Genomic DNA, 15,016 nt, shown 5'->3' on the forward strand with positions numbered 1-15,016 from the left:
TAAAGCAGAGGATTGTTTTTTTGGGGGGAAGGGGCGGGATATGTGTTGTCACTGGCGGACTTTTTTATTCAAAAAGGCTTTATGTGGTTTGTCTCCTCTCTTAGGTCTCTGCTTAAGTATAGAACTAAGTAAGCACATAACATAAGTATGCAATGTCCATTCTTAAGACCAGGATCAACGTGGCTAAATCAATAAGAACCACCACAAGACACCAATGTTCATTGTCTCTTTCTATGTCTCTTCCAGGCTGTCTGTCCAACCTTCCACCAAATGCCAAGAAAATCTCCAACTCATACGAAGAACGCCGTAAACAGGCCACTGCCATTGTGCTGCTAGGCGTCATTGGGGCTGAGTTTGGCGCTGAGATCGAACCTCCAAAGGGTGCAGTGCGGGCTCGAACCGGCGGACAAGCACCTGAAGGCTTCGGACTGACAAGCGGAGGGTCATCAAACTACTCACTGGCCAGACACACATGTAAGTACAGAGGTTACACACCCATTGTCATATTTACATTCTGCATAATCACAAATGTATTTTGAGTAGTCACAATTATACTGCGAACAGACAGACAAGAATTCAAGATATCTGAATTTCCAGTCTGACGGGTAAGAATAATGATTCAAGGTAGTTTTCAACTTAGTTTTGGAGTTGACCTAAGTCTTATTTTTAATTTGGATTAAATCAGTTATGTTTGTTTTTTGTTTTATTTTGGATAGATATTGAAAAGTGTCATTAGAGTCAACCTTATATTACTGAAATTGAACGGAAAATGTTTTGATGTCAAATACATTTATCTCAAATATATGATCACAATAAATGCGTTTCCACTGTATTTTACAAACAAGGATTTTAAAAAGGTGACACTGTGCTGTTTGGAAAGCCAGTTTAGTCAGCGATTGTGGGAAAAACATACTGATATTGATTTTCTTTCTTTGTGATTCTCTATTTTTCTGTCATATTCACCTTTTCAATTTATTCCTTGCACTGCTTAGCTGTGTGCTATATCTCCATTATTGCCAGACACATAGAAACCATCTTGACCACCTTTTGGTTTCTAACCACCGGCTGTAGCTCCTTTTGACTCTCCTCCTGACCAAATAGAGGTTCTTGGTTTGTCCAACAAGTATTACCTGCAGTTCTTTTTCAGCCACATCAGCGGTGTGGCTCGAGGGATGGCACTGTCAGTCAGTCCATCACTTTGTTCTAAACTGAAATATCTCAACAACTATTGCATGAACTGCTCCCTTGTGATCTTCCAGAGATTGAATCCTACTGACTTCTGCTCAGCTGACCTTCCCACCAATCTGAGTATAATAGCTTGACAAATCACATTTACCAATTACTTCAGCTGTACGTACTCTTTTGCACTATTCAGTAAATGTTAACATGCTAAATAAAGATGCAAAACATGTTCAACATTACCTTCTTAACATTTGCATGTTAACATGCAGATGGTAAGAAGGTAATGTTTACAGGCTACAATATAGTATAGAAAGGAGTATTTATAGATATAGTATAGATAATAATACAGATTCAAGACTAAACTGACTGAAGGGTGGGAGAAGAGAGTAAAAAAGGTGCAATTACAAATCCTTCTGCTACTTCATTACCATGGACAGCACTGCAGAATTATCAATACACAAAAGTTAGGCCAGTAATATAACAGAGCCAATAACCTTGCACAAACCTCAGTCAGATAAAGGATCAATGAGTAAGGCAGACTAGACTTAACATATTCAACTTAACAACCACTCTGCCTGTGCACTCTCCCTGCTACTGGGGGATAGAGAGGGGGAATGGAAGGTTAACAAGGAGGATGTGATTTGGTCATTTTGCAACAAAGAGCTGCCGATCTGAAGTCACTTCTGTTCAACCTATCACAATATTCAGTGGTTCCTCTTTTGGTCCAGAATCATGTTTTTTACAACTTAAAACTATACAACTGACAAAGTAGAAACTTCAGTGTTGGATTAGAGGTGAGGAGAGAGATGGAATTGATTTTCACCCACCAAGCTTGACACCTTAAGGAGCTTGGCACTGACTTCCACAAACACTCACATACACACATACACCCTCACTGAGCCCAGCCTTTGCCACGCTGTGCCTGCAGCGTTGGACCTTGGTGGGCATCAAACCTGCACTAAGCAGAGCTGCTCTTCCATCCCGCTGCTCCCAAACTCTGATTGGCTGCCCCTGGGGGGTGTCCGCCCAGCGACAGACCCTGTACTCTCACTGATAGGCTGTGGAGCGTGATGCTGTTTAGTTGGACCTGTACACAGTGGTCAGCTCACCTGTGTGAATCGTACACACAAACACACACACACACACACACACACACACACATACAGAAACCCCAGAAAACCCCAAACCAGTGTTATCAAGTGAAAACAACTCAAGATTTAATTGATCTCCTTCAAACCTTTTACCAACCCCTGACTCATTTGGACTTGTATGTATGTATGATTCCATTTTTCACTCACCTGAGTAAACCAGACTTCTCAAAGTCATCAGTGTTTAATGTTCTCTTAACACCAAGCACTTATACTGGAACTTTTTTGTCGGAATTGGGTAACGAACCACAGTCTTGGTCACAGTCAAAGTCACACTTTGTTGACACATTCCTCCATCTTGAGCTTCTCCTTACTAGGATTTTGAGGCTGTAACTTCACGCTACTCCTCCCTTTATTAGCCCTTTTTACACAGAGATTCTGCAATACTGCTACAACAAAAGCTTTTCACCCTGAAGCAAAAAACAGTGGTATAATGTCGCCTGAGTGCATTATTTTGGATTGCATACCGGCATTCTGGAAGCAAAGGTGATGGGCCTGACATGTAACACAACAGCGTCAGTGCAACAATCCTTTACCATACCGGTAAGGATCTCCCTGACCTCGTTGTCTCCACAATTTGCAGTTTCTGTTCTTCGTCTTTGAGTTAGTTGCCATCTGCTATCTGATTTTGAAATCTCCCTGTTGCAGGTAACAAGTTATCAAACAGTTAATAGTCCTGTCTCGTTCACTGGCTCATTGACTCACTATTTTTACATAGCCGTTGATTTGGCTCTGTGACTACCTGTGTTGGCGCCATAGTGGCAGAACAACAGTGACCTCCCCAATCCATCTTTGTACATTTTATACAGAACAGCAAGGTGGAATAACAGCTCAGCATTCCAGTGTATCTGATATGTCTGTGTTGGTGTTGCTCCTGGAACATCATAAAGGACCATCATTTCAACTTACGAAAAAGCAATGAAGTCAGTAGCTGGAGCAAGCTGTTTTGGCTGAATGTGTTCAAGGGACTCCATTTCTAAATTAACATTAGCTACTATTGCTCTCTCTTAGCGGAGTGGAGAGAGAAGTGCTTAGACGAGAAACTCAAGAACGTGCAGAAAGTCACATCAGTTGCGCAAAATCCGACCTGTTAAAGTCCACTAACATATGGCCAAGGGAAAAGTGATTAGTACATGTAAATGGCTAAAAATTGTTACATTTAACATTTAAGTGCAGGACTTGCACTCAGGAGACTGGGGTCGTATCGCATTTGGAACATGTTATTATGCTGTTTATTATTTTTACACTAAGTTCGCTTGTTATTTTCTGTTTCTTTGCAGTTTTCTGTCGCTGTTTGGTTACGTTTAAGGAACAATACTTGGTTAGATTTAAGAAAACAGGGTTTGGGTTCAAATTGATTCGTTAACCACATGTTTGAAAGGATAGCTTCTTGCCTTGTGCGTATTTTTCTGGCCTTTTCCCCTGAGTTGCTAAGTTATAACATTACAAAAGCATGGTTGGTCATTTGCAGTAATGGTCCTGGAGCAACATGAATAATGATGTTCGAGGAACAGCACCAACATGACGAGATCATGCCCACATTCCAACCTTGAACAGGTAGTATAAAAAGGGCTATTGTCACTTTAACGTAAACACAGGTCGTATTTAGTTAGGCATTTGATCAAACGACTGATGCATTTCATGTGATGTCGCTTCTCTTGGAGGACAGTCAGGACAGGAGGCTGCTCTTATGACTGACCCCACAGTGAGACTGAACCCTTTAAAACATGTTATCACTTAATAAAAAGCAAAAGCAGATGATTAAAGATGACTGTAAAAAGCACAAGGCGGCGGGCATTTTTATGATTTCTCAAGTGTTATGCTGGTTTCATTCCTGCCTCTTCCTCCGTTTTGTCCTCCTCTTCCTTTCACTCTTTTTCCAGCTCTCATTCAGTCTGTTGTTTTTCTCCCTCCTTCCACTTTCCATCTCCCCCTTCTCTCTGTTATGAAATTGAAAGATGGATTGGTGTTGTTGGCGTACAGCTCTGCGTGTGTGATGAATGAGAGCTGTCCTCCCAGAGAGAGAGGGAGGGTACAGTAGTCTATACAGCAGAGTATAGATTGATGTTTTCATATGGCGAGGAGGAAAATGTAGGGAAGATGGAGGGGGAGATGGAGCTTAAGGAAGGAAGGAAGGAAGGAAGGAAGGAAGGAAGGAAGGACAGATGATGACAGAGGGAAGGGAGGATTTGGTTGGACAAGATAAAAAAGACAAACTGTTCATCAGTGTACCATCTCTGGACAATAACACTCACAGTAAATGTCAAAATACCTCCAGTCTCTTCTGTAGCCCCATTCACTGTAAACGGTGGCATTTTAAAACATTCATGAGAGCTGATTGCTAATTGAGTTTTATTTAATATCATAGAAAACTGAACAGGGACACGCCGGTGATGGAAACTCTCTCAGCTGTGGATTAGCCAAACCAATCTCTTTATTTTTAATCTGTGAAACATCAAGCCTTTTTTTAGGCAAAGCAATATTAATGCACTGAATTCAGTCATACACATCAAGGCTACTCCATCGGCAGTTCTATTAACCTTCAAGGATTTAAGATATCACAAAGTGCATTTTAATCCAACTGGTTTTATGCACATTTTCAATATGTGTATAAAAGAATCTGAGAGGAAACGTCAGAATTTCGGGGAATAAAAGTAAAAATATGTCATTAAGGTCAGTAGAAATAAACTTAGTGACTACATCATGGTTCATCAAGTATGCGAGCTAAGCATCCACCAAGGCTTCTGCTTCATTGGAGAAAAAAAACATCAGATCTGTGTAGAGCGATGAGGAGATTGTAACCTTCCTCAAATTAATACAGGAAACAAACAGAAATGTCTATCTCCATTGTTTCCATTCATTTGAAGTTTCTCTCCCTGCTCTTTAATCACCTTATTATGTTGTGGCCTCTTCTTTTGTAATGGTTGAATAATACATGACTGGAGAATTAGCACCACCTGCTGTTTATCTTGATGAAACAAATCCTAATATTACAACAACAGTGCAGGGGTTCACACATTCCTTTGCATATTGTTTTGCCAATTGTCTGGAAATCTCTTGGATAGAAACTTGGTTATTGTCATTCTGGGACAGACGACATGGCTGAGATGTTTCTCAACATGTACTTTTAAGTAACCAATTACCTTATCGTTACCAACTAAACAAATAACCTATAATAATAATTAGTTACATTTTTGTCTCCCAAATTTGGTATTTTTCAAGAAATTTCTCAATTTAGTGATGTTTGCTGGCAAAATGTTGTGATATTGACTTCTTCTTTTAGGTTTAATGATGCAAGTTTTTGTCCGTAGTAGTGGTTATAAACTTTTTAGGGTTGGTATCAGTATTTTCTTAGCAAAATTTTTTACGCTTACTAATGATCAGCTGATTGTTAAACATAATAATAGTTAGGCTACCATAGCTAAATATGTGGCTGACATTGATTATCAGTATTAGTTTTTTAATGATTATTAACTTTGTAAACAGTTTAGTACTAGCCACATCTTCAACTTAACATTGACTAACACCACACGAGGACTAATGGAAAATGGCATACTGAAGTCATTAGCATGTCCTCCCAATTTAGGCGATGCTGGAAGCAAGGTGAAGTAGTGACTGCTTGCAGGATTAGTTGGCAAACTACTATATATGGCAATCTAACTGCCAACATGCTAGTTAGCCAGTAACATATTTGTGCTAGACAATACAATAGCCAGCTGAACTAGCCAGCTTGCTATTTGCCTCATTTGTTAATGGTGGACAGATATTCTTCATGTATGCAGAGGTTGTTGACCAACACTTTTACCAGTATTTTCAAATTCTATTTTTATCATATACGTAGATATTTACAATAGCCACAGCACCTCTCCCTCACTATCTGGCTCTCATTCTTTCCTCTTTTTGAATCGTTTTTTTTTTCCTTCTCTCTCCCTCTCTCTGCAGCCAGTCTGATCTGGCTCTCATCCACTAACCAAGTCCCCAACATTGATTTACCTTCACCTCTCATTTAAGCTCAAGCAGGGGAAGAGAGAGAGAAAGGGGGGGTAGGCAGGGCAAATGGAGGAAAGAAAGTAGAAAGCCTGTTAGTGGTCGACTCGGCCTGGTAAACTTTAGACGTCACCAATCTGTCACTATTTCACACTCCCTACATCCCTCCTTCCTTTATTCCTGCATCCTGCATCCCCTCCTCTGCTCTAATCACCCTCTCAGTGTTAATGTGACATGTTTACTGCTCTAACTAACAGCTCATTATGGCCAACTGAAGCTTTGTCAATAGCTATTGGTTCATTTGGGTACGGGCCTGCCTTTAAACAAAGATGTCCGCGGTGAAAAATGGACCTGAGTTTGGACCTCTCTGACTTCCTGCTACCTAGAGGGGAGGGCCTGTAAATCTTAAATCTCGATCCAGCCAATTAAAGCACTGATTGTTAACGGCTATCTTTTAATTGTCCAGGGGAAAAAAAGTCAGATTAAACCTCTATCAGGTTCATAATACACACACACATCACACACACCTGCCCACCCACAGTCACTGTCAGTGCCCACAGCATTGAACTTTGACCTCATGACCTCTGAGGCCTGTTCTGTGTTGGGGAGGTCCACTGGTTCACAGTGAAGAGCATGTGCACACATATTAACAATGTCAGGGGTTTGAATTTGACTGCTGACCTTTTGTCCTATGACCCCTAAATCATACTGCCCCCCCTCCGTCCTCCCACACAGTCACCTACCCAGTTTGCTTATTGATTATCAGTTTATTTTAAACAATGGTAACAGTTAAGTTTGCAAATGGCTTTCAGCATATTCTATACACCACAGGCAGAGCTTACAGTGTCTTTATTTTGTTTTTTTTAATATTTAGATCAGGGAACATATTTGTTTTTATTGGTTATTAGCATAAAGATGGTGTTGTTCTATGTTATTCTTATTGTCAGCTAAAAAGACCAAAACAATGTGTCAGTCCGTCTCTCAACGCTTTCTGACCTCCCTACCCCATCTGTGGCTCTCAGCCCTAAGCCCATAGGCTCCTACTGAAGTTGTTAACATTTTAAAAATGACTATTTTCATTTTTTTTTATTATTTCCCCTATTCACAGTGAGTACCTTTTTTTTTATGTAGTAGTAATTTAAAATCATAAAAATTCAGAAAATAAATATAATACAATATCAGTTATTATTACAGGGGGGAAAAATGTGAATAACAAACTGTTTGAATTCTTTATAAAAGCAAAAGGACATATACAGTCCCCTCCAAAACTATTGGAACAGCAAGGCCTTCATCTTTTGATGTCAAACCCAAATGTTTTCAGTGTACAGCCAAAATAAAGGAACTGGCCTCACTCTTCCAATAGTTTGGAGGGGACTATACTTATGGGATGTTGTTTTCAGAACAATGATTTTAATTTGATGTAGGGATGTTTATTGATTAATAATTAATCGATTAATCACCATTACAAATTTAACCGATTAAAAATGTATCAGCCATAAATCACAGACGGGCACAAATACATCAGAAAGTGTCTTGTTACAAATTACACCGGCTAAAACTCACCTATTGACCTCATTCCCACTTCCCGCAGGCAAGGCAGCCTGAAAGAAGCGTCTATAAAACCCCCGCGAAATGACTCATTTCTTTATCATAATTTGAACCATCGGTCCAATTATATTTGGAAAGCCCAGAAGAGCCACACGATTAAATTATTTCATCTCCCTTCAAGTTAGCTGGGCGCTAAACTGGAAGTTAGCCAGCTCGGTCAGCAATCCAGTTATTTTCATAGATGGGAAGTCGAGCTTTTCTGGCTTCTACACACCACTGAGCAGCTTTCATAGGAATGAACGGGGCTCCACCTCCAACACAGTGTCCAGTAATAAAACGTCCTCGAATAGACTGCATCCCGAATTCCTTTCTTATTTATGCGCCACCACCGGATGGTGATAATGTGCCATGTTCACGAGGGTCTTACGTTTAGTTCAAAGCCGAGCCGAGGTGATAAAAACCCGGGTCTACTGCAGAGTCAATTCACCTGGGTGTAAATGCAGAGTTTACACATTCCCATTGCACACAAAAGCCCGATCTTTGCGGGTTTAAGTGGGGTTTTTGACCAGTGGAAAAGGGGAATTAGACACACAAGTGGGTAGTTCTATTGTAATGGAGATGCAAATCCCTGCCATGGTGAGCTGACATGCCGAGTCAAACCAAGCCAGCACATGTATGGAAAAGTCGTATAAGAAACGGTCATTACACACCAGAAAAGAAAAGTTACTACCACTGGGAATCAAAAGTCTGTGGTTGGCAGAAACTTTGCTGCTACACAAAACATGCAGCCCATCAACGTTGAAGTTACTACAGTAATAAGGGTGTTAAAATACAAAACCAGGGTGTATTTGATAGTAATAAGAATCAAACTGGTGCACATTTGAAGAGAATAAGGTGGGAAAAGCATAAAGGAATAATATAACAGAGTGTCATTGATTTCTGTTGGTGTTCTTGATGATTTGTTATAATTACTAACAAGAGGTTAAAGTTCATTCAACCCTGGATCACTGCTGATATTTATAATCTGTTTGTATGTATATTGATGTATGCAACAAAAACATGATTGATTTCAGCTCTTGCTGGTGTTTGTTGATCACCAGCTGAGGGTCAAAGTTCAGCGTCCTATCACTGATTCAGTCACAACACACCTACTCTGCATGTTTGACTCCAGCAGACATAAAATAACTGCTAACAACGTTAGCACAGATGTCCATCTCTTACACTTAACGTCGCCCATAACGACGTAGCATAACAATGCTAATACAGTTAGCGCTCTATCTGTCGCTGCCTGTATATATTATAACAGTAGTACTAAGGGATGCTAACATGTTTAGCCTCTAGCTAGAGCTTTCATAGCCCCATTCCTGTGTGTGTAGATATAAACCAATAAAGAAGGAGGTTTGCCATTTAAGGCGGGCTGATGATGAAATGCCAGGAGATCAAGATGATGAGATTAGCTGTGTGTGTCTGGAGACAGGAGGACCTTTGAAGCCACCATAGGATTATAAATACTTAAAGTAAATGATCTGTTTTATATTATACGTTTCTTCATATTACGATTGTTCAGCATTTACATTTCAAGTGAAAATACAATGAACTGTATTGATCTGTGAGTGGAGAAGAAAAGAGCTCCCTGATGCTAATGTTGAGAGAACTTTCTGCTACAGTAATACGACACATGAATAGGTTAACAAACCAGAAAATTTATGGTAGCTGAATTTAAAAGGAAATTAAAAGAGCCATAGCAACAAGACATGCATATGATTTTCTGTCAGCCTTTCCAAAACCAGATACCAGATGTTTAATCTGCCTCTCGCTGTCTTGATTTTCCTCAGACTTTATCTTTTTGAAGCACTTTGCAAAGAATCTGCTAAAAGCTCTGGACCTCAGGCTCCAGTGGGTGAGACGGGCAGAGAGAGACAGACAGAAACCTGGGGGGAAGGGGGGTGCATGTGTGTGTATGTGTTTGGGGGAGGGGTGTTATTGAGGGATGGGGATATTTTCTAGAGTCTTAATGGTCAGTCTGTCCCCACAGAGACTGGCTCAAATGTCAGGTCAGCTATGAAGTGACCTCCTTCCTGCCCGCTGTCTTTATCCTCTCAGTGTGTGTGCGTTTGTGCGTGCATGTGTGCGTGCATGTGTGTGTGTGTGTGTGTGTGACATATCTTTATGGACATTGCTTTGTTTCAAATAGCGTCCATGTTGTGGCTGTGGTGGGCGTGGCTCTGACTCATCACTTCCACATTGAAGTCACATAGTCCTGATGTGGTCATGGGGCTTTAATCATAATGTGTTAAAAGTCTTGAGAATGCAAATTAGCTGTTTAGCTACCTGTGGTACATTTACATCATAATTCTCTTTTTATTCATCCCTGAAACAAAAAGAAAGGAAAGAAATAGTGAAATTAGTGCTGAATTAGTCACATAAAATGCGCTGTTGCATTGTTCAAGGTTCGACTTCCACAGAGTAACATCGAACTTCTGCTGTTTTCAGACAGCCCCTCCCCCCAGACACTGTTCTACTTCGCTCTGATTCTACTGTTTCCACTCTTTGCAGGTAAGGCGTTGACCTTCCTGCTGCTGCAGCCCCCCAGCCCTAAGCTGCCTCCCCACAGCACCATCCGCCGCACCGCCATTGATCTGATTGGCCGAGGCTTCACCGTCTGGGAGCCATATATGGACGTGTCAGCAGTGCTCATGGGATTGCTGGAGCTCTGCGCCGACGCCGAAAAGCAGCTTGCCAAGTGAGTCCACTGGCACGAACACACACAAAGTCAAATGTTGCTGTTATTGATACATGACAAACATGATCTGTTTCATGTCTTAAGACAGATCATTTTTAAATAAACTCCTTTCCTGAATATATAAAGAAAACCAATAGGAGCACCTATGGAAATACATATGCAGGGTTCAACGTAAACATTTTTTCCCCACTGGCCCACTTGGCCAGTAGATCAGTGTTTTACCGGCCCTTTGTATATTTTCACTGGCACAGCAGTCAAAAAATGAAAATAACTCTTTTTTTACATAATTTTGGCCAGTTGCTAGCCAAACAACTTGCCCTGCGTAAGCTTTCACTGGCATCTGACCATGCGTTATGTCGGACCCTGATATGTTAGAAATCAGAATGTTGTAGGTAGAAACAAACATTCAATGTTGTTGACAAGAATTAATTTTAAATTTTGCTTCTAGCGTACGTCCAAGAGATCCTGTGTGACCTGCTATATGTTGAAATGAGGTCATTAAATGCCACTAAAACAATAGTTCAAGCAATCTAGATCTAACCTGACTTTAGAATGAGAAGATGCCTGAACAAGTCTCAGGTCTGTAATAGAAAGGTAAATGTTAGGACCCTGACACACCATGTCGGGGCTGTCAGTAAGCACCTGTGGCCCTTTTCAGCCAACTGAACAAGTAGGATCAGCAGTATAGCCTGTTGGTTAGAGAAATCACTCCGATTGGCTGTTCAGCTAAGCAAATCAGTGAACAAGAAGTGAAAAAGAATAAGTAAAGGGGAAGCCCCTGGAGTTTAATGTAGTATTTAAGATTTCACGGCAATGTTAGTGAAACTAGTGTAACAATACACTGCTTTATATTGCATAATTGCTTTATATTACATAACAACAGCTTGCATGTCTGCACAGAAGCTACCTGCTGGTATGGAGAGTTATTACCTCTCATCTAGGCGCAGAACTTAGAAGCTAATTGGCTGTCCGCTTAAGTCTTTGCAGTGTGTTCAAGTGCAGGTTTTTGGCCGAGACACAGAAAAGTTCTTGGCTGCTAGTCCTTTGATGTCGGTTTGGTGTGTCTGTGCCCTTAAACTGGTCTGTCTTTCTAACGGTTGGCATACGGAGACCTAAAAGCCTTGAGTTGCCCCAGAATACTTAACAAAATAACAGCTCTGGATACATAAAAACAAAGCCGACTTATAGATTCAAGTGATGCAGAAAGATATCTGCTTATACAAACATTGCACTCACACACATACAGAAACCCTCAGGCATTATAGAGCTAACACACTGAGTTATGGAAACCAGGTTGTAATCTGATTGCAGGACATTATGATGATGTAGCGATGTCTGTGTTGCTCTGACATGTGAGTCCTCTGTCTGTGTGCATGTGTGTTTGACTGTGTTCATGTGACATCATGATCCTGCCACACCGCTGCTAGAGTGGTGCTTAAAAATGTCCATCCAGAACACCAGTTGTGTGATTGTCTTCCTGCTCTTCAGAGGATGAACTGTTTAGATTTTAATGAAGGGATCACCTTCCCTCTAATGAGATACAAGTTTATATAGTGCAATGGTTTCCAACCTCTCTGGTCTGTTGCAGCTTTAAATAAAATAAAATAAAGATTCTACTTGTGACCTCAAGTCACACAGATTCTTCCGCCTCAGACAGGTGCTTTTGAAGGCTTTTTCGGAGGCCTAAAGAGATAAATTATTCAGTATTTCACACGAGAAGTTGGTGTTGATCACAGATGTTGACAGCAGCAGAATCTGCTTTACTTCCTGCACCATCAACATGACCACCAGCAGAGAGGAGGTCAGAGGTTCCTTCATACAGTTGTAGTGGTGGTTGTGGTTAAGTGAATGCAGCATTTTGTATTAGTGAAGGTCAGAGGTCATACAGAAAAGGTAATTCAGTGGCATCTTCTCATGTATGGTACAAAGCACCGTGTGTGTGTGTGTGTGTGTGTGTGTGTGTGTGCGTGTGCGTGTGCGTGTGCGTGTGCGTGTTCCTCCCTGCTGAAATCCAACTGGCCAACATGAGTTGATCCTATTAAGGCTGAAACTGGAGCTGGGTCAGTCTAGTTAAATGAGTATAGATATGTCTGCTGCTACTGTGTGTGTGTGTGTGTGTGTGTGTGTGTGTGTGTGTAGAAGAGAAAACAACACAATTCAATTTTAGTGGAATACATTTTTAGTAGAATAGAAAGTGAAGAGAACATGAACAGAGTCAGAAACAAAGACTGCGATCATAGTGCCGATCACAAAGTTATGGTGGACAAACAGTTTACACTTTTCTGGCCATTAGATTATGTGTAAGTCCATCTGAAACACCACAACTGTTACTGCTTCTACTAATAATAATAGTAATAATGTTGAAATGAATGATTAGTGTACAAATAGTGTTGAGCAGTGGTCAAATTCAATTTTTTATTGATAATGTAGACAAACTTGTTGATTATAAGTTGATTATAATGTTCAGGCAGGAGTTAAACATGAGTCACACTGCTTTATTCTGTAGACAGAAAATAGGTAACTTCACATACACATGAAGCTTGAAGGTGTGTTCAGAAAGAATGCAGAGCTGATTTTAGATGAGTGACATCTGCATGCAACGTCAAAAGGAAGAGGCGAGTGGGCGCAAATAGACATGATTATAACACTAGGCAGCACAGATTCCCAGATAAAAATGTCTAAAAATGGCTAGATGGTTTCAAACACTGTTCAAACTCAGAGAAATCTGTACTTCACTTTACTCAAGGTAATGGTGTGTTTCATTTGATAGCCTGTTGCTATAACTCCCAGGAGAGAGTCAGAGTGAGGAAGGAAGTCAGCGAACATGACTCAACGTAACACGAATAAAAGTTCAAAACGTTACCATGTCCATTTCACGTCAGATAGATTTTCATCAGCAATGGTGGTTGAAAACCCCTACGATCCCATGTTACCTCTTCTCCTGTCTTTTATTTAGTTTGTGTTGAGAGACCACTAGTGGCAGGAATTACATACTGTGTATTTAAGTTAACAATGCGCACATGTATCGAGGAATATTATGACCTCTGAACATGCAGAGAGATGAATACATAGCTGAGCTCTGAGATGAGTCGGATTCTGAGCTCAACACAAACGATACACTCTAGACACACAAGGTTGATTGTTGCTATATTGTTGGCTGCACTGCACAAACAGGTCAAATTCATGGGGGAAAAAAATATGTGCTTTGCATTAGGGCTGCATGATATGGTTAAAACATAATATTGCAATTATTACAGATATTACAGTGGTTATTATTATGTTTATTATTATTATTATTATTCACGATTAATGAGAATAATTATTTTTGCATCACAGTTTAATTTTTTTTCAAACCTATTAAAATCATGATGATGTGACATTTATTGGGCTTTGAACGGTACTTCACTATATTGCTGTTTTGTCACATATTTTACCTTTATCAAAACGCTGCAGCTTCTATGATTTAGATATTGCACATGGCCATATTGTGATTTTGATAATATGACGATTTCTTTGCATTCCTTTTGAGCACATCCAAAGCCCATTGCATGTTTCTGGTGCTGGGCTCCACAAACAAGTGAGGATCCCTCCTGAAAACCTGCTGCAACCATACCATCTCTGCACAGCTTCTTGTTGAAGATTGGCTCTTTGGTCTGTCACTTCCCTTTCTGCCCCCTTCCAAAACACACTGTTAATCTGATCAGCAGTGTATTTATAAAGACTAGATGAACAAAAAAGGATAAAGAAAACAGCACTGGAGCTGTACAGTGATGACACACAAGTTCAGCTTCTCCTGCTCTTTCTTCAGACAGACAAACACACACACACACACACACACACACACACACACACACACACACACACACACACACACACACACATATATATATATACACACACACACACACACACACACACACATGCACACACCCTTCTATTTCCATGCAGCTGACTTTCAGTGAGGCTCTTTGTCCATTATACACCCAACCAGTCGTCAATACACTCCTTGCAGAGCTGTGTGTGTGTGTGATAATCCCCTTTCAATAGGCAGGGATTTGAAAAAAGCTCCTGGTGTTGATGACTTACACATTTTACACTTTCAGGAACACAAGCTGGAAAAAAAATAGAAATTGTACCTTTTCCAACCTGCACCGTGTGTTTGTGTGTGTGTCTTTCACCTGCAACACAGGGTTTTCAAGAAGTACCTCGTGATGTGAATGTAGTGGCAGACTGGCATGTTTAATGTGATTATATACAAATTAGACTTTTATGTATAAAAATTACATTTTGACACTGGGCCCCTCTAAAAAACCTCAGTGTTAGGTAATCTCGAACAAATGAATACACAATGAACCTGGAGCCGTTAGGCCTCCTAGGATCATGGCCCTGGGGTAGTTGCCAGTTTTGC

At 40.5% G+C, this 15,016-nt stretch overlaps 1 protein-coding gene across 2 annotated transcripts in view; it reads left to right on the plus strand.

Annotated features, from left to right (window-relative positions):
- wdr7 (WD repeat domain 7) overlaps positions 1-15,016 on the plus strand; it is a 126,267-nt gene that overhangs the window by 85,081 nt on the left and 26,170 nt on the right. For both annotated transcript variants that reach the window (XM_073477943.1, XM_073477944.1), the window contains exons 23-24: positions 247-474; positions 10,422-10,608. In XM_073477943.1, the coding sequence (XP_073334044.1) occupies positions 247-474; positions 10,422-10,608 (415 nt within the window). The remainder of the gene's footprint in view (positions 1-246; positions 475-10,421; positions 10,609-15,016) is intronic.

The sequence above is a fragment of the Pagrus major genome, chromosome 12, assembly GCF_040436345.1.
Source record: "Pagrus major chromosome 12, Pma_NU_1.0".
Classification (NCBI taxonomy): domain Eukaryota; kingdom Metazoa; phylum Chordata; class Actinopteri; order Spariformes; family Sparidae; genus Pagrus; species Pagrus major.